The sequence below is a fragment of the Apium graveolens genome, chromosome 5 (assembly GCF_009905375.1).
Source record: "Apium graveolens cultivar Ventura chromosome 5, ASM990537v1, whole genome shotgun sequence".
Classification (NCBI taxonomy): domain Eukaryota; kingdom Viridiplantae; phylum Streptophyta; class Magnoliopsida; order Apiales; family Apiaceae; genus Apium; species Apium graveolens.
Window position 1 is genome coordinate 123459868 of NC_133651.1, and position 23089 is coordinate 123482956.

Genomic DNA, 23089 nt, shown 5'->3' on the forward strand with positions numbered 1-23089 from the left:
CCGCCTCGAGGGCCCAAACGAGCTGTGACATTTTTGAAAAGCCCGGCCCGGCCCGGTCAAAGTCAAAGCCCGAAAAGTCCGGTCCGATCAAAGCTCGGGCTTCTTAAGACCCGATCAAAACCCGGCCCGGTGATCTTTTGTGCATCTCTATCCGCGACACAGAATCTTTAATCAGGTTTAACTTTATTATTTTAATGGTTTATACGTACCGTCATTAACTCTGTGTACTCGATCGAGCTATTCATTTACAAGCACACTTGCATCACGTGCTGGTTATTTTATATACAGGGATAAAAGTCAATTAAGTCTATGGAAAAAAGTTCGAGAGCCATAATAAAGCTTGGGTCAAAGTATTATACAAAATGTAAAATGCAATCTCCCAAGCTCCCAACCTGTCACTTTTTTAATACCTAGCTCATTACAGAAATTTGCCAGTAAACAATTTAAGTGGAAATTCAGCTTCCCCATTCATATGTCATTAATGGAGTAGTAAATTATTTTATATGTAGCTGACTTGATCAAACTTTGACACAGTCATCCCAGCTTGTCACTGGATGGATCAGATACGAAAGTGAGATACTGGGGGAGGTGGACATATATAGTAAAAAACATGAGCAGGTACCGGAGCCATCGCCTAAGGAGAGGCATATCAAACATGAACAAGGAAGGAGACTGGCAACTAATTGCACAGAGTAGAAGATATATCATCGATCTTGATAATTCCCGACATAGCTCATTGCACATAGATATGTGCTGTAAGCCATGCATATGCCAAACAAAATTATCAACATACATGTGTGGGTATTGCCTATGCATGCCTTCATTTACAAGTCAGATATTATGTTGTTTTTTTCGTAATTTTTTTTTTGGATATCTGATATTGGAGAAATAGACCAAAATATAACTTTCATGTATAAAATGATCCAAAATATCACTTTGAAAAAATTACTCAAAATGTTATTTCAAAACGTTAAATCGTGTAACGTTTGAAAAACAACTCAAAACGTTACACAATATAGCGTTCTGTTTAATTTTTTTATTTTTAAAGGTAAAAATCTTACTTTATATGACGTTTTGTTGCTTTTGTACCAAAACGTTACTTTATCTAACATTTTGTCCATATAAAAAAAATCAAAGTGACAAAACGCTACACAAAATACCGTTTTGGATTTTTTGCATAAACGTTACAAGATCTATCATTTTGAAGTGATATTTAGAACCATTATTTTCAAAAATAATATTTTAAATTATTTTTAACTCAAAATGACATTTAGGACCACCATTAATGTTGTTGTTATTGAGTGAAAGTCCCATCAAATAATTTCTCCAATATCTTCCAATAGGCCTCACATTCACTAGTGGTTTAAATTTAAGATTTCTGTTGTCTTCTCTTTTAGTTAAGTACTTGCGTATGACCCATGCCATACACGGATTGTTTTTAACACTTGAATGATTTTTAATAATATAATTATATCTTAAAATTATTATATTTTGATATATATTTTCAATAGTTGAAAAATAAATTGAAGAACATAATAAGTTCTAATAATAAATGTTGTGTAATAATTTGAGACTTGACTGAAAATAAATAATATAATATTATATGCTGTTCACGGGACTCAAGCCCTCAACCTATGGAAATTGTTAAAATAAAGAATATAAAAGTTTAAATATAATAAGTTGTTGACGGGGTTCGAACTTTGGATCCATGAGATCAGTTTAAATATTATTTTATTATTGCATTCAACGGTTCCCATCTATCTGACTTTAGATCGGATGATTGTTATTTATCGTATCAAACGACTATATCGAAAAACTGACTACCAAATACAGGATATTTTGTGTTAATTTGAGACTTGACTGAAAATAAATAATAATAATATAATATGTTGTTCACGGGATTCGAGCCCTGAACCTGTAGAAATTGTTAAAATAAAGAATATAAAAGTTTAAATATAATAAGTTGTTGGTGAGGTTCGAACCCTGAATCCATGAGAGCAGTTTAATATTAATATAATAATATTTATTATTGCATCAACGATTCTCATCTATTTGACTTTAGATCTGACGGTTGTTATTTGTCTTACCAAACAACTGTACCGAGCAACCGACTACCAAATAAATGGTGTTCTGCTTATAATAGTATAATATAGATATGTTAAAGTATATGAATTCTCTTTATTAATTCTGGTAATTGGATTGCTGCTCAATAAAATTCCAACCTCAATGTTGGAGGTATTTTAAAATTAAATATTTTCAAATTCATCTTAATTTTGTCGGTTTTCCCTAAATTTCATTTAACACACATTAATATAGTACTACCTCTGTCCTAAAATATATGTTCCTTTGATTTTTATACGTATTTTTAATGTGAATAAATATGATAGTTTCATAAATAAATTTAAAAATTTTATTTTTTTGAAAGAATCATAAATATTAAATCTTAAGTCAAGAAAAGAAATTTTTTTAAAGAAAATGTGGATATGCCTTTTATATACCTTAAATTAGATGAAAAATTCAAAAAAACTGATATGTATTATGAGAAGGATGAAGTATTGCATGAGTAGTCAATAGACTGTAATTGTTTGATGTTGCCGTTAGGAGCAAAAATACATTGTTGATCTCGAAAAGTACAAAAAGGATGCGTATATATATATATATATATATATATATATATATATATATATATATAGCCGCAGGTCGTTTTAGCAACCACCTGCCGCATTGAGACATTGCGGCAGCCCTACAGCATTGTTTCATTGGAGTTAATGCAATGAAACATTATAATGAAACAATGTTGGAGACATTCTCTGCCCGCTTTATTTTTTCTAATTTATTTTTTTGTTAAAAATTTTAAATATTTTTTCGAACTTATATTTTGATATTTTTGAATTAATATTTTAAACTAAAATATTTAAATTTAATATTTAATTTAAAATTTTTGAGTGAAAATATATTTTTTAATTATTTGTTTCGAAATAGTATTTTCGAATTTTTATTATAAGGGAATATTCTGAGTTTTATGTTTTTTTTAATATTGTAAGTTTTATGTTTTTTTTCTTGTACTTGTCCAATTTAATTTATCAATTTTTAATTTATAGTAAACGAATATAATGCTAAAAATTAAAAATGTGGAAAACTAAAAAAATGAAATTTTATCGATTTTTCGTTAGCTATAAAAAAATATAAAACAACTCAGCCACAGGAATGCTAAACATTTTTTCGTAACAAATAAAAAAATACTCTCTACCACCTACAGCATTGTTTCATTACGGCTAGTGTAATGAAGCAATAGGTGGCTCTTTAACCACCCGCCGCAATATTTTATATATGTTGGGGCTGGGCTGAACACCTCCCGCAATGACGCATTGCGGGGGGGGGAATTTTTATTATTATTTTGTCCTCATTTATTTTTTAAAATTAAAAATTGTTTATAAAAAAAATTTAATTCATTATAACTTCATTAAAGAGTACAAATGTGTTATTATACATAATTTTGACATATTTAAAATTTAAATTAAAATAGTTTGATTAGAATTTACTCAAAAAAGTTTTAGAGAAGACGACACCTTTCGATCAATAAATAATCATACTTGCAATACTCCATTCATACATTTCAGTTACTATCTTAAGTTTTTTATTTTTTTTCATTAAAACTAATATTTTAATTATTTTTCCGATTATATATCTAATTTTTTTAAAAAAAATTAACTCATTATACAATTGATAATTGATAATAAATGAGAAGTAGTAATAAAATTAGAAAATATAGAATAAATGATTGTTAAAGTTAATTATATATTTTATAACTCCGTTATTATTGGGAAAAAAATTAATTCATTAAAATATATTTTTTTGTTATTTTAGAAATTAAATAAAAACAGGAATCATGCCGCATTATTTCATTGTGGTAGGTACTTTCCTCAATGTCTCATTGCTGGAGGTCTGCTGCAATGGAACAATGCGGGGCACCCAGTGGTTACTATAGAGAATATAAATACTTATATTAACGATTTGTATATGAACACAGAGAGATATTGGTTGAGAACTTCAGTTACTCTTATTGATAATATCAGAGAAATACATATAGTCCAGACTTACTAAAACTAACAGCTACAAAATTAGACACCACTAGATAAACTTCTACACCAACTCAAACACTACTATTACTCCTAAAAGCACGCCTTACTTGCCATACTAACGTTACAGCATCTGACTTATTCAAACTAACACAACAGCTAATAAACACACATAAACCAAATGACAATATGTTGAGATTAACCCAACATACTCCCCCTTAATCTCAAACATGTCCATACAGTTCTCCGACTCCTAGAAATTTTCTCATCTTTTCAAATTTGAGTGTTGCCATTCCTTTAGTCATTATATCACCTCGTTGATCACCAGTACTTACATGTTTTAAAACAACTTCTCCTTTTTCCACACACTCTCTTATAAAGTGATAGCGTATGTCTATATGTTTGCTGCATCCATGGAACATGGGATTTTTAGCCAAATCAATAGCAGACCGATTATCAATACACAGCACCACTGGACCAAGTACTTCAGATATGATTTGACTCAGCAAATTTCGAAGTCAAATTCCTTGACAGGCTGCAGCGGTAGCTGCCATAAATTATGCTTCACAGGACGATCGCGCTACACAATGCTGTTCCTGCGACACCCATGTTACCAGGCTTTCGTTCAAGTAATAGACCATACCTCCAGTACTACACCTGTCATCCAAATGTCCTGCCAGATCGCTATCTGAAAACCCCGTTAAGACGTTATTCCCACTGTTTTCTGAATACACCAAACCAAAATGAGTGGTTCCCTTTACATATATGAGAATTCGCCTTACAGCATTTAAATGTAACTCTGTTGGTCTCTCCATGAAACGACTAACAATTCCAACCGCATATACAATGTCTAGCCTCGTATGCACTAAATAGCGAAAGCCTCCAACCATGCTTTTATAAACTATAGTGTCCACTGGTTCCCCTTTATCATCACGCTCAATGTTTCCCTTTGGATCCATCGGGTACTTACAAGGATTACACTCACTCAGACCAGCTTTCTCCAGAATTTTCTTTGCATAACCTGACTGTTTCAGTTCAATACATCCTCTCTTTTGTTCCACTTCAATACCTAGATAATAGCTCAGTTTACCTAGATTGCTCATTTCAAACTAATCACTCATTTGTTTCTTAGATTCTTCAATCATCAACGCACTCGAACCAGTAATAAGGAGGTCATCGACATATACAGCTATCACCAAGCTTTCATCCCCAACCCTTTTGGTGTAGACTGCATGATCATAAGAACAGCGGATAAAGCCAAGATTTAACAGACACGAGTTAAGTTTCGCATACCATGCTCGAGGGGCCTGGCGCAAACTATAGAGTGCTTTCAGTAACTTATAAACTTTGAACTCCTGTCCAACCTTTTCAAAACCTTCAGGCTTACTCACATAAACATCTTCCTTTATGTCCCCATTCAAAAAAGCTGTCTTCACGTCTAGATGATGGACCTCCCATTGTTTCTTTTCCGCCAAAGCCAACAAAAGTCTAACTGTCTCCAAGCATGTTACAGGAGCATAGACCTCATCAAAATCTATACCATGTTCTTGAATATATCCCTTTGCCACTATGCGAGCCTTATACTTCACAATGTTCCCATCTGCATCTCTTTTTATTTTGTAAACCCACTTTAAACCTATAACCTTTTGACCAGGTGGCAAGTTCACTAGCTCCCATTTTCTGTTTTTCTCGACTGATTCTATCTCCTGGCTCATTGCCCGTCTCTAATTAACATCTTTCACAACTTGTTTGTAATTTCCCGGTTCATCGATGCCCATAAGGCACAATCCTTTATCAATTTCAGCCTCCTCTGTTTCCTTATACAATTCACTGATCAACCTTGTCCTCTTAGGTGTCACACTGTCATCGTACTTCTCTCGATCAAGGACATTTTCATTTTCACGACAAGCCAGAGGCGTCCTCAACAAGTCACCAGTGTTGTCATCATTCTGATTTTCATTCATTTCAAGTACATCCGGGACTGTGAACTCTATTATCACCTCATATTCTACAGAACAATCCCAACTCGAGGCTTTTGACTCGTCGAACACAACATCACGACTAATAAAAATTCGATTAGTCGTAGGATCAAGTAATCGATAACCTTTGGTTCCAGGCTCTCGACCAAGGTTTACCACCTTTCTGCTTTTATCATCAAGTTTTTGAGTGTGCTCTCCAGGTATTTTCATGTATGTTAGACATCCAAACACTCGGAAATAACTTATATCTGGTTTTCTCTCAGACCACGCCTCATAAGGTGTTTTTCCAATCAATGCTCTGGTCGGTAATCTGTTCAATATATGCACTGAATTTCGAACCGCTTCGCCCCACAACTTTACTGGCATCTTTATTTCTTTAAGACTACTTCTCGCCATTTCAACTACGGTTCTATTACGACGCTCTACCACACCGTTTTGTTGTGGTGTGTAGGGTGTCATATAGTACCGTTCAATTCCCTTGCTTTCACAGAATTCCTTGAAATCATTTGAGAGGAACTCCCCTCCCCTGTATGTTCTGAAAGTTTTGACACTCTTTCCTGGTCCCTTCTCAACGAGTGCACAAAATTTTTTTAAACGCTCCAAGTGCCTCATTCTTCTTATGCAAAAAATATACCCACATATAGTGACTAAAATCATCAACTAGTAATAGAAAGTACCAGCAACCTGAAGCAGTTTCCGGAGATATAGGCCCGCACAAGTCACCATGCACTAACTCTAGTACTCCGTTTGAGTTGTAACTGCTCTTAATCGGTATTTGCTTCCTAGTTTGTTTACCCATAAGACACCCATCACATACTTCATCAGGTTTGACTGTAAAAGGCATTCCACTTACCATGTTGTTCTTTGACATTAACGCCATTGCCTGATAGTTTACGTGTCCAAGCCTCAAGTGCCATAATCGCGAGTTTTCCTCCTGTTTGGTCATCAGACACTGTTGCTTACTCACTTCGATTATGATCTTGTAAAGTCTGTTCGGGGAACGCTTAACCTTCATCAATAATCTCCCCCGATCTTCATAAATCCACAGAAACTCTCCCTTCATTATTACCTTGTTACCATTTTCTAACATCTGGCCCAAACTTATTATGTTATTTCGTAAATATGGGATATAGTACACATCGTGCATAGCTTTTTATTCACCATTTTTGCACATCAACATGATCATTCCCTTTCCCTTGGTCTCCACAGTAGAACCATCCCCAAAACGTACTTGCCCAGTTACATGTTCATCCTATTCAACAAACTTTGCTTTGCACCCAGTCATGTGATTTGATGCCCCGTTATCAAGATACCAAATGTTTGACTCACTGTTCTTCTCGTCACCTTTTTCCAGCAAAAAACAAGTAACCTTATTTTCATCGAGCACGAGTCCATGTTTTTCTTTATCGTGTTTGGCCAATAACAGTGATGGCTCATCATCGTCAATCATGGACATATTCGCTTCCTGTTTTTGTTCTTTCTTCCTTTTTGGTTTCTTAAAATCTGCTGCAAAATGTCCATATCCAAAATAATTGAAGCACTTGACTCTGCTCTTGTCAAAGTTCCCTCGACTTTTGAAGCCTGAGGACCTTTCACCACTATTTTTCTTAATCCATTCTTCACATGTGGGCAAAAGTTTCTTCTCCTCCCCTTCGCGTTTTTCCCACTCCTCTTCAGTCAATAACAACTGATTCTTAATAGCTTCAGATTTTCCCTTTACTTTTTCTTCATGTGCCTTGAGTGATCCAACTACTTCCTCAACTGTTATTGTCTCGAGGTTCCCAAATTGTTCTAGTTTGGAAGTGATCTGCAGAAACTTATCAGGCATTGCTCTCAGAAACTTTTAGACCACATATGATTCTGCCAGTTCCTCACCTAATGCCCTTATGTTTGTCACGATTCCAGTGAGTTTCATGTGAAAATCATCAATGTGGTCACTTTCTTTCATGCTCAACATCTCAAACTCAGATTTCAGAGTTTGAATTTTGGCTTGCTTGACCCGGTCAGCTCCTTGATTGAGAGTTTTAATCGTCTCCCGCACCTCCTTAGCTGTCTTCTTCTCTGCCAGAGAAAGCAACGTCTCTTCAGGAATCCCCTGATATATCATGGCCATAGCCACTTTGTCTATTTTCTCTTCAACCGCTCCTTTTGGGCCGTTTGGTTCCACAACTATCCAAACCCCTTGCGTTTGCATGAAGACTTTCATCTTGATAGCCAAAGCTGTATAATTCGATCTCGTCAGCATAGGGTAACTCAAACCAATGGAGCCTTTCGCCTTGTTCATCTCCATTCCTGAAGTACTTCAACCACAGCCGAGATCTTCCTGCTCTGATACCAAATATAGAGAATATAAATACTTATATTAACGATTTGTATATGAACACATAGAGATATTGGTTGAGAACTTCAGTTACTCTTATTGATAATATCAGAGAAATACATATAGCCCAGACTTACTAAAACTAACAGCTACAAAATAGGACACCACTAGATAAACTTCTACACCAACTCAAACACTACTATTACTCCTAAAAGCACGCCTTACTTGCCATACTAATGTTACAGCATCTGATTTATTCAAACTAACACAACAGCTAATAAACACACATAAACCAAACACATAAACCAAATTACAATATGTTGAGATTAACCCAACAGTTACTATAACCATCCGGGGTCGTGGATCAAAATCATATATATATATATATATATATATATAAGACTGTACGGCAAAAATAGAGTTGTACTTGCTCTAAACATGTATAGTATATGTCTATCTGTAAACATTGTGAATCACCCAAATAAATTTCTTACTCTCGTACAATTACGATTTACCTATCTACTTGTGTAAAAATTTATATATACAGTCAACAAACATGTGCACACCAATTGACTAAGACATCTTGTAAGGTTACGTGTACGAATTTGATAACGGAGCATATATCGTACTTGCATGTTACTTCACTGCGCTACTGGTAATTCTTATTAATTATGGGCTTAACGCGTTTCCATTTTTCCAAGCCTCCCAACCCCCTTATATAAGTCCCCCACTCTTATTACAACAAACATATTGCCTGAGTCTCTCCTTTAAACTTGATTACGTATCAATTTTCTTAGCTATATATGCAAGTATGTCTCAGCTGCTAAAACACACATTAGCCTTGGTCTTTCTCATTCTTCTTCCTATTTTGTTACCGCAACTCATTCTAAATACACAAGCTCAAACAACATCACCAACGTCGGAACCACAAGACCCCTCCCTTGCCTGTAAATCTTCCGTTTACCCCAAACTATGCCGCTCGATTTTATCCGCATTTCGCAATGCCCCCTCCAATCCTTCCGGATATGGCAAATTCACCGTCAAACAAAGCCTTAAACAAGCTAAAAAGTTATCCAAAATCATAGACCGTTACCTGAAAAAATCGAAATACAAAATAGAAATGAGCCATGAGGAAAGAAATGCAATAGAAGATTGCGGACAACTGTTTGATCTGACGGTGGACTACTTGGAGACTATCACGTTGGAGCTGAAGAAAGCGGACTCACTGACCGACGGACTTATTGGTAAAATAGAGACACTGTTGAGTGGAGTGATGACGAATCAGGATACGTGCTACGATGGTCTGGTGGATAGTCGCAGTAGCATGGCGGCAGCTTTAAAAGAGCCAATATCGGATGCAACCTTACTGTACAGTGTTTCGTTAGGGCTGGTGACCCGTGCCATTGGACGTGACCGGAAGCGGGGTCGTCGGAAGGGGAATGTGTGGGGGGAAGGGTTTCCCACAAACATCACCTTGGCAAAATTAAAAAAGGTGCGTAATCTGTTGCTCTCTCTGGCTACTAGTTTACATGCATGTGTATGCTTTGTCTAAGACAAATCGTCTTAAACCAAGAACTGTATAAATGTAGTTAATTAATTTATAATACTGTCTTTCTAATGTGTGCCAAAGTATGTACACAATAAATACTAAATTTTATGAGTTTAGTGCATTTTTATTGGTGGAATTGTTGTAAATGCAGGGGTCCATCAATATTTATGATTAAAAAACCAATCAAAATGCCCAAATTTATGAGAGTTAGTGCGCACACATTAAAAAACCCGTTTATAATATGCAAATAGAAACCAACCACTTAAGAGCATCTCCAACTATCACCACCTGTTAACTAAAAAGTCTATGTGACACATTTATATACATATTACTACTCCAACCATGTTACCTTTTAGTAAAAAATTTAGATATCATGTATCCCATCTTCTATATCTGTTGATCATGTAGCCATTAGTTAAAACATCCACGTCACATCCAGTCAGCTTTCTTAACATTTTACCTTATTTTAACCTAATTTTGCACATCAATACACACATATATTCATATTATATTTATACTATATATATATGTTGAAATTTTTATTTCATATTTAATATTTTAACTTTATATTATATTAAGTGTCAAAATATAATTTTTTTATTGACCAGTTTTATTAATTATTTTAATAAACATTACATATTTATAAAAATATTAATAAATCTAATCTAATCTAATATAATAAAATGTAATATAAATTTAAATATAAATTTTATTATACATATAAGTATATATTTTTAACACATATAAGTGTCTTTTATAATTATATAAATATATATTCAATATTTTTTCATTAAATAAATTTTTTATTTTTAATTGTATTTAATTAAATATTATTTATTTTAACATGTGAAATTTTTACATATATATAAAATAATTTGAAAATACATATAACATACTATTGTTAAATTTAGCTAATCAGTATAATTAATACTACTGGAGCAAATAACCTTACAGATTCAATAAAATTTTAGATGATGGTGATTTAGCTAACCATTTTAGCTATTATGGTTGGAGATACTTTAAAAAGTTACACAAGTTATTATAAAAAAAAATTCCTTTACACTATCAATAGTTTGCATTAAAAAAATTGGGATTTGAGAAATGGGCAGGGCGGGAAAACATAAATACACCATATGCCCATATCTTAATAAATGTTTAGAAAGTTAAGTAAAATAGTTGTTTTAGGAACTAAAATAGTAGTTCTAAAAAAATGGAGCAACAAGAAAACAAAAAACAAGAATCAGTAAAAAAAAAAAAAAAAAAACAAAAAACAAGAGGTTCCCCCGATTTTGGCGATGGTAGATCAGTAGGCCGGCTTAGGATGGACCACAAAACGAATTTAATTGATTTATTCGAAACTTTTTACTTACTATGCTGATAAAGCGGGAGAAGGATTCTGTTACAAAAGCTAGAGCTAATTCACGAAACTCGCTACACGCATGCTAACAACCTTTAACACTTTGTCACCAGCTGTCTGCATGGCTATAACACTTTCCAAAACCGAATCTCCAGCTCTTTAAAATTTAGGATACGTCTCCTCCAAAAACTGAGAGTAGTATATCTATGGCTACATAATACTTCCAGACGTGAGAAATGCTAAATGTTAAAGTTCCACAAAAATTTATTCACACCTATGTAGCATTATAATATATCTATGAGAATAAAACTCTTTAGATCATTCTAGATGCATGTATCTATGATTTTTATTATATAGCAACATTAAAAATTATTTAAATTTGATGTTGAAAAAAGAGGAAAATTTTTTACTCGATTGCCGATTTTAATATATAGTATCTTGTTTTGTGTCCTCAATACATTACTGCTAATCAGAATTAGTCGGTGCATATAATTATAAATACACGTGCATTTTCATGCATGTTATATTTACATTGTTGTGCAATTCACTTGTCTATCTTTTTTATTTCAATATAAATGTAAAAAAAAAACTGATAAATGGTTAAAAATAGATGTATATTACACAAATAAGCAAGTATTGTTGGGGAAATTACAATAGGAGGTTGATTTGCATTTATTATTTGAATAAAGAAATAATGTAGCACCTTGTGTATGCGACAGTACTTGCGTGAATATGCGAAAGGAGGTCCTGGAAGAAAGTTAGACGAAGCCCCCGGCATCGTGGTTGATGATATAGTGGTCGTCGACCCAGAAGGATATGGCAACTTTACAACTATAGGAGAAGCTGTAGATTCTGCACCTAACAACTTAAAGCCTGAACAAGGTTACTACATTATTTATGCTGTCAAAGGAGTTTACCAGGAATATATCACAATTCCTAAAAACAAGAAAAATTTAATGTTGCTCGGAGTTGGGATTAACCGCACCGTCATTACCGGAAATCACAGTGTCATCGATGGATGGTCAACCTTCAATTCTGCCACTTTCGGTAAGCACCAGCCCCCCCTATACTTGGGAATCTCAAAGTTTTCAAATGTCATATGCGCCTTCAAGTACAAAATGTAACATACATATAGGGCATCACTCATGTGAGCATATTTTTTACATGATAATAGTGAAAACAATTATTTTATACTTTTAAAACAAATAATCTGCATGGTTTTCACGTTTTGAGTACTGTGTTGTAATGCTGCAGAATAATATTTAATCCATGTTGTCACTAAAGCGTGACTATATATATAATATGACCTCTTAAGCTGATTTTGACTAAAAACTCCACAATCTTAATACAGCTCCTAAATGTGTTAGAAATATTTAACCTCTCGTACATATGCAGCTGTTACAGGGGAGAGATTTGTTGCTATAGATGTAACATTTCAGAACACAGCTGGACCCGAAAAACATCAAGCTGTTGCGGTGAGGAATAACGCTGACATCTCGACATTTTACAGGTGTAGTTTCGAAGGCTATCAAGACACACTATACGTCCACTCACTTAGACAATTCTATAGAGAATGTGACATTTACGGGACGGTAGATTTCATATTTGGAAACTCTGCTTCCGTTTTCCAAGCCTGCAACATATACGCCCGCAAACCAATGCCTAACCAAAAGAATGCAATCACCGCTCAAGGGCGGTCAGATCCAAATCAGAAAACAGGTATTTCAATCCACAATTGCACCATTCAAGCTGCCCCGGACTTGGCACTGGATGTAAATGGTACCACCAAGAATTATCTAGGGCGGCCTTGGAAACAATATTCGAGAACAGTCTACATGCAATCTTATATCGGAGACTTGATTACTCCGGATGGATGGTTGGAATGGAATGGGACTGTAGGATTGGACACATTGTATTACGGTGAGTACAGAAATCACGGGCCTGGATCTAACACTACTAGCAGAGTTCAATGGCCTGGCTACGGACGATTGAACGCTACTCAGGCTTGGAACTTCACGGTTTTTAATCTTACTTTAGGAGATACTTGGTTGCCTTATACTACCATCCCCTTCGTGGAAGGATTGTTGATAGACGTCGATTAATAAATTGTTTTACGTTTTAAAATGTAACACTTAATAGTTATTATTTTAATTTGATGTCTATCGGTAGTTCTGACGGTATTGAATTTATTATTCATCTTATAACATTTATAACTTGTTAGGGATATACAACTCACTGCACACACGTGGACATGATGATGTATTTAAAATAGTGTTTGGAATAAGGTTTGTATCGGTGTCTGGGCTTGTATTTGTACTAGATATATTGATGAATGGAAATGACTCCTCGGTAACTTTACTATTAATACTGTGTCGTTTAATCTCCCCTGAAGCAAAGAGGAGGAGCCAAGAGAGAAATAAGAGATAGACTCCCAAAATATGACACATGACTAACAAATATGCAACGCGAAAGAGGATGATCATATTTTTAGCTCTTTTGAGTTGGTGAATAACCAATGAAAGCACATCGAAGAGCACAAGTATCAAGTTTATCTCGAGATGGAGAATGATTGTGAACAAAACACTCCCAAATAATTAAAGTAGGAATAGATGAGATGAACGTGCAGGGACAAAGGATAATGGTGGTTTGAACTATTGAACACTAGAAAGAAGACGGTTGGTAAGATATGCAGCAATCATCAGTGCCTCGCCCCAAAGATATTTAGGGACATGCATTGTTAACATAAGAGACCGTACTACCAGTTGTAAGTGACTAATTTTTCTTTCGCCCACCCCGTTTTATCGACAATTTTTTTATACATGTAGTTTGATGAATCATACCACATATATCCAAATAAGATGTAAATGGACCTTCATACTCGGTATCATTATTGTTAGGTCCCAAAGTATCGTAGAATGAGGGTTGAATACTCGGAGCAAGTTTCAATAAATATACAAGGTTTATAAAATAAATTGCCTTATGAGCTCTCGTATTTGTTGTAGTTGGTTGCTAGAGAAGATCATAAGCTGTAAATCTATTATGGGACATGGAGCAGTATTTTAGGGCTGCCAATAGTGATGTTGCGGAACAAGTTTCAATCACAAGTATGTACTTGGTTGGCGATGCAAAATTATGGTAGCAGACTCGTACTGACGGTAATGTGAGTGTGGACATGCCAGAGATAACCACATTTGAGGTATTGAAGAGGGAACTTAAGAGCAATTTCTGCCACTTAATGCTTCTTGGCTTGCTAGATAGAGTTTAAGAAATCTCAAACTTTAACAATTCAACTAATAAAATTTCTCAAGATAATACTTATTTAAATCCAAACTCCATTAAAATCCGATAAAACTTTCAATTCTTGAAATAAAATACAACTAAATTACAACCAAACCAACAAACTCTAAACAAAATCTAAGAAAATACAAAACTCCTCAAAATCTTGGAACTCGCACTCTTCCCCTTAAACAACCAACCTAAAAGAGAGAATACCTTCCGGAGGAAAACAAAGCAAACAAAGGACCGACAGTGAGCGAAAGGCTCATATACGGATATAAAATAAAGCATAACTGAACAAAGATTAAAAGATGACGAGGCTAAGAACACAACTGAATATCTGAACGAAGCACAATAATAATAGTGAATGAGACAATATAAAAAAATGAATACTCAACTCACAAAACAAAACTAAATGCTTACCACCCAAAACTTATCATACTCTTACACATATCCTTATCAATTTTACATAATAATCACAAATAATATAATCGAAAGAATAATGATAAAATGAAATCATACCCTTACACATACTCTTACACATATTCTCACACTTACAAAATAATATATAAAATAGCTTACATACGAACATGGGAGATAATCTTACACTAACAGGATGTCCTACATTTTCGGTAATCCAAAAATATGTAGTCATCAAAACTTATAGGGGTTTGCACAGCACAAAGCAAATGCTACCCAATATCTTACAAGGGCTTGCACGGCAATAAGCACGTGCCACCCAAAAGGCCAAATCATACACATACTAGCCATGGCTATACGTGTCCCACAACTTCGGTGACACGCCCATCTAATTTAAGTACACCGCATAGAAGGTGCCAAGCACGAGATTATCCACTCGCGACGGATGTCTTACAAACTCCCAAGTCATACAAATAACATAAATAACTCAAAATAAATACTCAAAGATCACACACTCAAATATCTTACATTTCCAAAATCATATATAAATTTATCAAATAACCTCAAAAAACTATAACCCAACATCACGAAACAAAATAACATAACAAATCACTAATTATTGATAAGCTTAAATCTGATCAGTTTCAAAAAATGTCAAATTACTGCATAAAATGAAGTCAACTGAAATAGTACAAAACACGAAAGTCGTAGAAAATTCTGAGACCTTTCCAGAATGGTAAGGCTCGTCAAAAACGAACAAGTAATGAATTCAGAAAACAAATAAATGCAGACTGCAGAATAGAATCAGCCCTGATTACAATTGTATTTTGATGTTTAAGACATCAAAATCACAGAATTTAGTAGCAGAATGTAAACGTAAATTGTAGATATCGAAAAGAGCTTTCCAAAATGGTATTGCTCATAATATTTGAACAAATATTCAAGTTATAATGAATTTATGAAGTTAGGCCGAACAAACAGAAATTTCAGCAATAGATTACACAAACAACAGATTTTGACATATTTACAAACAGAATTTCAGAAAATACAAATAACGAAAAACGAAGATAATCAAATTGGGGGTCGGTCTACAACATGTAGACCGATATACAACAAACAGGTTTTTCACCGTTGGATGGTGGATCTAACGGCTGGTAATTAAAACAGCAGCAAATGGACCGCGAAAATTTTCAGCGGTCCGGAGTAATTACCAAAATACCCCTCCGCAAGGGCCGCGGAAATTTTCAGCGGTTGGTGGTGTTTTTTGTTTACCTAATTCTTGGCAAACACAGACTCTCAGAACAGATATACACAAACACACAGCCGCAACACAAACACAAACGCAGCAGTAGCCAGCAGCAGGAGCAACACCCACAGCAAAGCATATTTGGAGCAAAATCAGTCTTCTTTTTCACTAATCAAGGTATGTAATCGATATCTTAATTGTTATTTATAGTTTTATTGATATAAACTTGTGTTTTTTTCTTGTTATAAATCTGAATTTGTGTATGTAATTTTGATATTTAGGGTTAATTAATGTATAAATTAACATAAGAATCGTACTATGAATAAATTCAAATTTTTATAATTTTTAGGGTTCATAATTTGGACTTGATTTAAATCGATTTTACGATAAATTCGTGTTAATTTGGAATTAATTTAGTGTATAAAATTGAAATTTATAATTTTAATTCGAATTTATAATTTTAATTCAAATTTTAATAATCGAATTTATAATTTTAATTCGAAATTATAATTTTAATTATAATTTTTAATATTCAAATTTATAATTATAATTCGAATTTTTAATAATTGCGTATAAAATTAGATTTTTATATTATAATTCGAATTTGAATGTAATAAAAAATCTGTAAATTCGAATATTAGTGCTAAATTTAGTGTTAAATTTAGTGACAATTTAATGATAATTCGAATATTTAGGAATAAATTTTGGATTATTCGTGATAATTTTAGTGTTAAATTCGAATTATAAATAAATTTAGTGTTAATTTAATTTATTTATAATTCAAATTTGTAATGATAAATTTAGTGTTAAATTCGAGTTATGTTAGTGTAAAAGTATGGATGCAATTAACATATGATTTTGTTGCAAATAATGGGTAGTTATTTCGAATGTATTGTGAACTTGGTGTTTATATATGTGGTGATTGTTTTTATTGTGTACGTTTTGGTGTTTTTATTGTGGTGATTGATGAATTTTGTTGGCAATATTTTCAAGTATGGATAATATTGGTGATTTCGGGAATATGTTGCCGGGTCCTAACGCGCATAATGTTATTTGGGATAATCGGTATCGTGAGGATATTTGGGATGGTGCAGGGAGAGATGAGTTGCAGAGCTATTCGGGGAACAAGTCATTGCACTTGTGGAAGTTAAGGAGACCACAGCGGGAATTGCTACACATGCTTGGGTTTGGGATTTTTGCAGAACCTGCTGTTGTCTTGGCTACTGACACTCGGTTGATATCTGCTTTGGTGGAGCGTTGGAGACCTGAGACCAACACTTTCTTCACGAGGCAGGGGGGATGACTGTTACATTGGAGGATATAGGGTTTATTTTAGGGGTGCCAGTTCAGGGGGATGCGCTGACTTGTGGGGTGATAGAGAACAAAGCGGCGTATTTTGCTAATAATTGGTTTGAGCCTTTGACCGAGGAGGAGGTGAAGGAGGCTTTGTATCGGAATAACATCAAGTTGGGGTGGTTGTTTGAGAGATATGGTGCACAGAAGCCTGAGAAGAATAATATGAGGGCCACGGTTGTACATACCAAGGCGTATCTGCTATTTATTATGGGTTGTATCCTCTTCCCCATCATCAATCGGTCTTTTGTTCATGTTCGGTATATGCACCCATTGATTAATATGCGGGAGATTCCTTATTATGCTTGGTGTGCAGCTGTGTTAGCTCATATATACCGGGGTTTGGAGATTGCTACAAGGAAGGGCGGCAAGAGCATTGCTTGTTGTGTCTGGGTGTTACAGGATTGGTCTTACGAGAGATTTCCTCGTATTGGCGTCCCTTTACGATCTCCCAGTCCAGAATGATTATCCGGTTGCGGAGGGATGGGCCTATGCTAGTGATTCTCATATCGGGGTTTCGAAGAAGCGCAGGATGTCAGGTCCTCACCATAACTTACCGTTCTATAGGGGTGAGTTTGATGGTGTTGCTGGTGATGAGGTAGTCTGGAGGCCGTATGCTAGGTTCGAGGATATTATGGACAGCGAGATGATACAGGCACAGTTAGCTGGGTGCGATCGAGTTCCCCTTGTATATTACGACGTGGTCGAGTGGCAGCATCCGGACAGGGTGTCGAGACAGTTTGGTTCTAGTCCCCAGATTCCACGGGTACCGGTGAACATGGTTGGTTACAGGGGGGCTAAGGATGCCACGTTTGCAGGGGAGGATTGGCTGGTGTGGTGGTTTATTGATATTGGAAAATGGGCCAAGTTCTGTACATATTTGGATGGACTTGTTGATGACTCGGTAGACATAGCTTCGGAGGCTGATTACATGGCGTGGTGTGTTGATATATCTTGTATGCGCATAGGGAAGCCCGATCCATAGCCTCAGCAGCAGTACAAGACGAGGGAGTTGTATGATAGCCTCGAGGGATATGAAGTTGTAAGTGTTTTACAAATATGTATATTTCACATTACACTCCCACACACTACAAAATTTGCATTCACACGTATTTCATCTTGATTATATGATATCCTTGTGGAATTAATGAAAAAATGTTTGCTTGTTTTTGTTTGTAGATGGTTGCCGGGCTTAATATGTTGAAGCAGCTGGATGCTAGGGTTCCTCCTAAGTTTGTGGAGGAGTTTGGGAGGATTTTTGCTACCTTCCTCACACCATTCTCTCGGTTGATGAAGAAGATCAAAGTACCCGCCTACAGACCTCCCACATTTCAGAACATAAAATCAGATTTCATTACACCTTTGGCTGACGACTTTGACATTCCAGCCATTCCTGCCCAGGATGTCGTTGACATGACACAGCCATCCCAGCATGTGTCTCAGCCACCCCAGGCTATTGCCTCATCTAGTAGGCCCGCGAAGCTTGCATCCCGCCGGATGAAAGAGGAGAAGTAGAGTATCACTAAGAGGCATGACAAAGAAGAATGCTATATATTCAGATTGGGGATGGGGCTTTGGGATGGCGCCGAGGAATCCCGGTGGTCTTAGTGTTCAGGACTATCACGTCCATGCATCAGCTATGCCGAGTCTGGCTCTAGGAACATATATGAGTTGATGACAAGATCATATACACTTATATGGTATTGTTCGTTACTCGTTGCTAATATATTTTAGTTGTCTAATACATTTTAGTTGTCTAATATATTTTAGTTGTCTAATATATTTTAGTTTTTGCATTCATTTTAGTTGTTGCATTCCTTTTACTTGTTGCATTCATTTTACTTGTTGCATTTATTTTACTTGTTACATTCATATATATTTTCAGGGATTGCTAAGGACTCGGGAGGAGGAGATTCACACTGGAGGTATATGGGAGAGGAAACCCGTCTATTATTTCATGGATCCCTACTTCATGGTTCTTGGGAAAGGACATGTGAAGAAAATCAGAAAAGCATCGAGGGTCGGTGGAGATACATTACAGAGGGCATGGAATAAAGCATTACATAGTTTTACTGGTTTTTCCAGTGCTACTGTTGGTCCTTCTGTTCTCGAGGCGGACTACATATTCATCCCATGTTGTGTCGGAGATGTGCATTGGGTTTTGTTCATGTTCGGTACTAGACGATTTGAAGGTCTTATCATAGATTCAATGAGTGACGAGCCGGATTATCGTGAAGATATACGAGTGGTGGTATGTTCCTCTACTATTACTGTCTTCTATATAGTCCTTACCAATTGTATATTATATTCATTCTCGGATCATAATTTCATTGCAGTCATGGTTGTTGCCGAGGCTATTGCATATGGTACACCCAGTCGAGGGACGTGACCCTACTTCAGCCGAGGTCCTAGCTCTACCGTCCAGGCCAAAGCAACGAAACTCTAATGATCGTGGTGTTTATGTGATGAAGTACATGGACTACTTCACACAAGGATATGACTTAGACGAGGTACCGAATTGGTCGCAGGAGGAGGTGGATACCTTTAGGTATCAGATAGCCAGGGAGCTTCAGCTAGGGAAGGAAAGGGGGATTCCCGGGATTCATATGCGTAGGCGTCACGAAGCTTCCTAGTTGAATTTCATTTGATTTTAGGTTGTCGGATTATGTAGTTGGATTGCATTTCATTTTAGGTTGTCAGATTTTGTAGTTGGATTTCATTTGATTTTAGGTTGTTGAATTATGTATTTGGATTTCATTTCATTTTATGTTGTCGGGTTTTATTTGGTTTGTTTGGTTTGACGTAGTTTAATTTTGTTGGATTTTCGTTGTTTTTGAGCATTTTGGATTGTTGTGGATTTTGGTGGTTTTTGGCGGAATTTGGTGGATTTTGGTGGATTGTTGTGTTGTAGGTGTTGGGATTGTGGAATTTGGTTGTAGGTGTTGCTGGATTTTGGTTATGAATTTGGTGGATTTTTTGGGTTGTGCATGTTCTGGCTGCTCTGTTTTCAATCTGCAAAAAAAAAAATTCACAGGCCCCAACCGCGGAAATTTTCCGCGGTCCCTCTACAGCCCAACCGCGGAAAATTTCCGCGGTCCATGAGTTTGGTTTTTTGCCCCTAAAAACAGAGCAGAACACAGGGGAAAACAGAGTATGCTAAATAAGCTTCTGTTGAAATTTTTTAATTTTTGGAAGTTGGTCCTAAACTAACTTCCAAACCACTCTCAAAAGTCTTAAAATATGGTAATGAGTGATTTTCAAAAAAAAATTATTTTTTTCATTTTTTACATTAAATTGAAAATTCCTTTAAAAGTCAACAAAAGTCAACATTTGTCCAAATATTGAAAAAAAAATTCAATACATTTCATAACAATTTCTAATGTATAGTTCGACTTCTAATTTTAATTTTCAATCTCAAATTTTTAGGTACACTTTCAATCTCAAATTTTATACTTTAATTCATAGAAAATTCATATAAATTCATATAAAATTCAATGAAAATACATAGGTTCGAATGAAAATTACACGATCAATACAATCCACTAAATTTTATGAAATATATTGGTCCTAACCAAAAATACCTAGTATATTAGAAAGACCACCGGATAACCGGTGTTGAGCAACTCCTTGCGTAGTATCCATGAAGCATGTAATATGGTAGAGAACAAGTACACAACAATCACGGATATGGCCTTCCGTAAGTTTCCACGGGTAAGGGTTGGAGTCGTTCCAAATGGTAACGGGAATCGTATTCGAGCCATCGTAGAGACGAAATCTTGCAAAACATGTCCCGCGTTCCCTCTATGTCCCTCCCGTTAGGTGTGAAACCCAACCCTTCACATATTCGATGCGTATTTGGTCCATATTACAACCCTCACAAGGCCTCAAGTTTACAATATTGGCAATCCGATCACATTTAACAAGCTTACCGCCATTCCATCCGGATCTTTTCCATTTTTCATCGGGCGTGTTGTTGCCCAAATTCGCGATCGGAAGGAAGTACGGATCCAGATGAGAGTTCACCAATCTCCACGGTTCAGTACCCTCCATCCAATTGCATGCCTCGATCCAATTTTTGGCCCTATAAGCCTCCTCATCGTGTGGGTACAAGTCCGTTTCCTCTTCCTCCACATGGAGTGGCTCGTCATTGTCCACAAGGGGCATCAACTCGGCACATGCATCTTCCATCTCACTAAAGGTTGGTGAGACCACATCTTCCTCTTCATCGTCCTCATACCACGAGTCGCTTGGTAGGGAGTCCGAGAATGTGTTGCTAACGTGGGAAACCGAATCACAACTATGATCGGAGTTGTTGTCACCACTATACTCACTAGTCATGTTACCTATCACAATAAAACATAATTATATGACAATAATTGGCAATTATATGACAATAAAACATAACAAAAAAGAAAGCAATGTTAAACACTTAAAATTCAAATCCATTAAAAGATTACAACATTCGGTTACAAAATGCTACACTACTAATTATATTGCGATTCTTGAATGTTTTTAAGATCTTCTAGTCTACTAGAACACTTCCTTTTATCACGGCCATCCATTTGACAATAAGTGCACCTTTTTGGCGGCTTCTCCTTTTTACCAATCGATTATATTGGACTTTTGAAACGAACGTCCTTCTTCCTCCCTTTAGTTTAGGACATAATAGGGTCAAGAATTTTTTCTTCATGAGCACTTGCATTTGGAGCTTGCGAATTGCTTTCATAAGATTTAATTCCATCAACGCTCATTCTTTCGAGAATTGGTATTTCTCGATTCATTACTCCAACGGCATAATCATACCGTTCCTTGGATGCAATGCTACTTTGACAAAAACTCATGGTTAACATTGGCATGCTATTAAATCGATCGGTTGAGGTCATCTCATGACTTTGCCCAACATCCAAATTGTAAGGCAACACACCATCAACTCTATTGGCATGCATTGTCCACCTCCGGTTTATGTAATACGGGGGAATTTCCGAAACCCGTTTCTTAGTGAAGACCGCCAATAGGTGTCTACAAGGTAGCCCTGAATGTTCAAGCATTCTACACGTAGACATTCCCAAAGAGCTTGCTTTCTCGAATGCCACAAAATAAACATTTCTTCTCGTAGGCTCGGATATGGGCCTATAACAACTATAGTACGTATAAACATCCCCCATTCCCTCCCATTTTTCACTAGCTCGTCGGTCTTTTTCAACAAAGTATTTTGAAGACTCAACCGATTCATCTTGAAATCTTCTAAACATTTCCTTAGTGTATATACAAGAAGCATGATACTCCAATGTGGTATGCAATTTCATGGGACGTTTTAGATTAATGGTGACATAATCTTCTTCCTTCTCCCTCATGAATTGCCTTGCCAATGCTTTTTGGGCATTTTCAATGAATTCCTTCAAACCCGTTGCCGAACTCACATACTTATCAAAGAAAGAATTCATCCCCTTACTCCTCGATGTACTATTTTGAAACGCCGAAAATTTGTTTCTATTATATGCAGGAATCCA

At 35.7% G+C, this 23089-nt stretch overlaps 1 protein-coding gene across 1 annotated transcript; it reads left to right on the forward strand.

Moving 5' to 3' along the window:
* Nucleotides 1-9143: 9143 nt before the first annotated feature.
* On the forward strand, nucleotides 9144-13615 carry LOC141724459 (putative pectinesterase/pectinesterase inhibitor 47). The gene is made up of 3 exons (XM_074526616.1): nucleotides 9144-9870; nucleotides 12004-12331; nucleotides 12680-13615. Exons 1-3 carry the CDS (start codon nucleotides 9190-9192, stop codon nucleotides 13384-13386), a joined length of 1716 nt encoding a protein of 571 aa, XP_074382717.1. The 5' UTR covers nucleotides 9144-9189; the 3' UTR covers nucleotides 13387-13615.
* The last annotated feature ends 9474 nt before the right edge of the window (nucleotides 13616-23089 follow it).

What these genes read in the sequence shown, in the direction of transcription:
- LOC141724459 (XM_074526616.1), top strand. Translation starts at nt 9,190, where the DNA reads ATGTCTCAGCTGCTAAAACACACATTAGCCTTGGTCTTTCTCATTCTT. An exon ending in CCTTGGCAAAATTAAAAAAG is followed by an intron (nt 9,871 to 12,003) that starts GTGCGTAATCTG and finishes TGTATGCGACAG; the next exon opens with TACTTGCGTGAATATGCGAA. An exon ending in CTTCAATTCTGCCACTTTCG is followed by an intron (nt 12,332 to 12,679) that starts GTAAGCACCAGC and finishes GTACATATGCAG; the next exon opens with CTGTTACAGGGGAGAGATTT.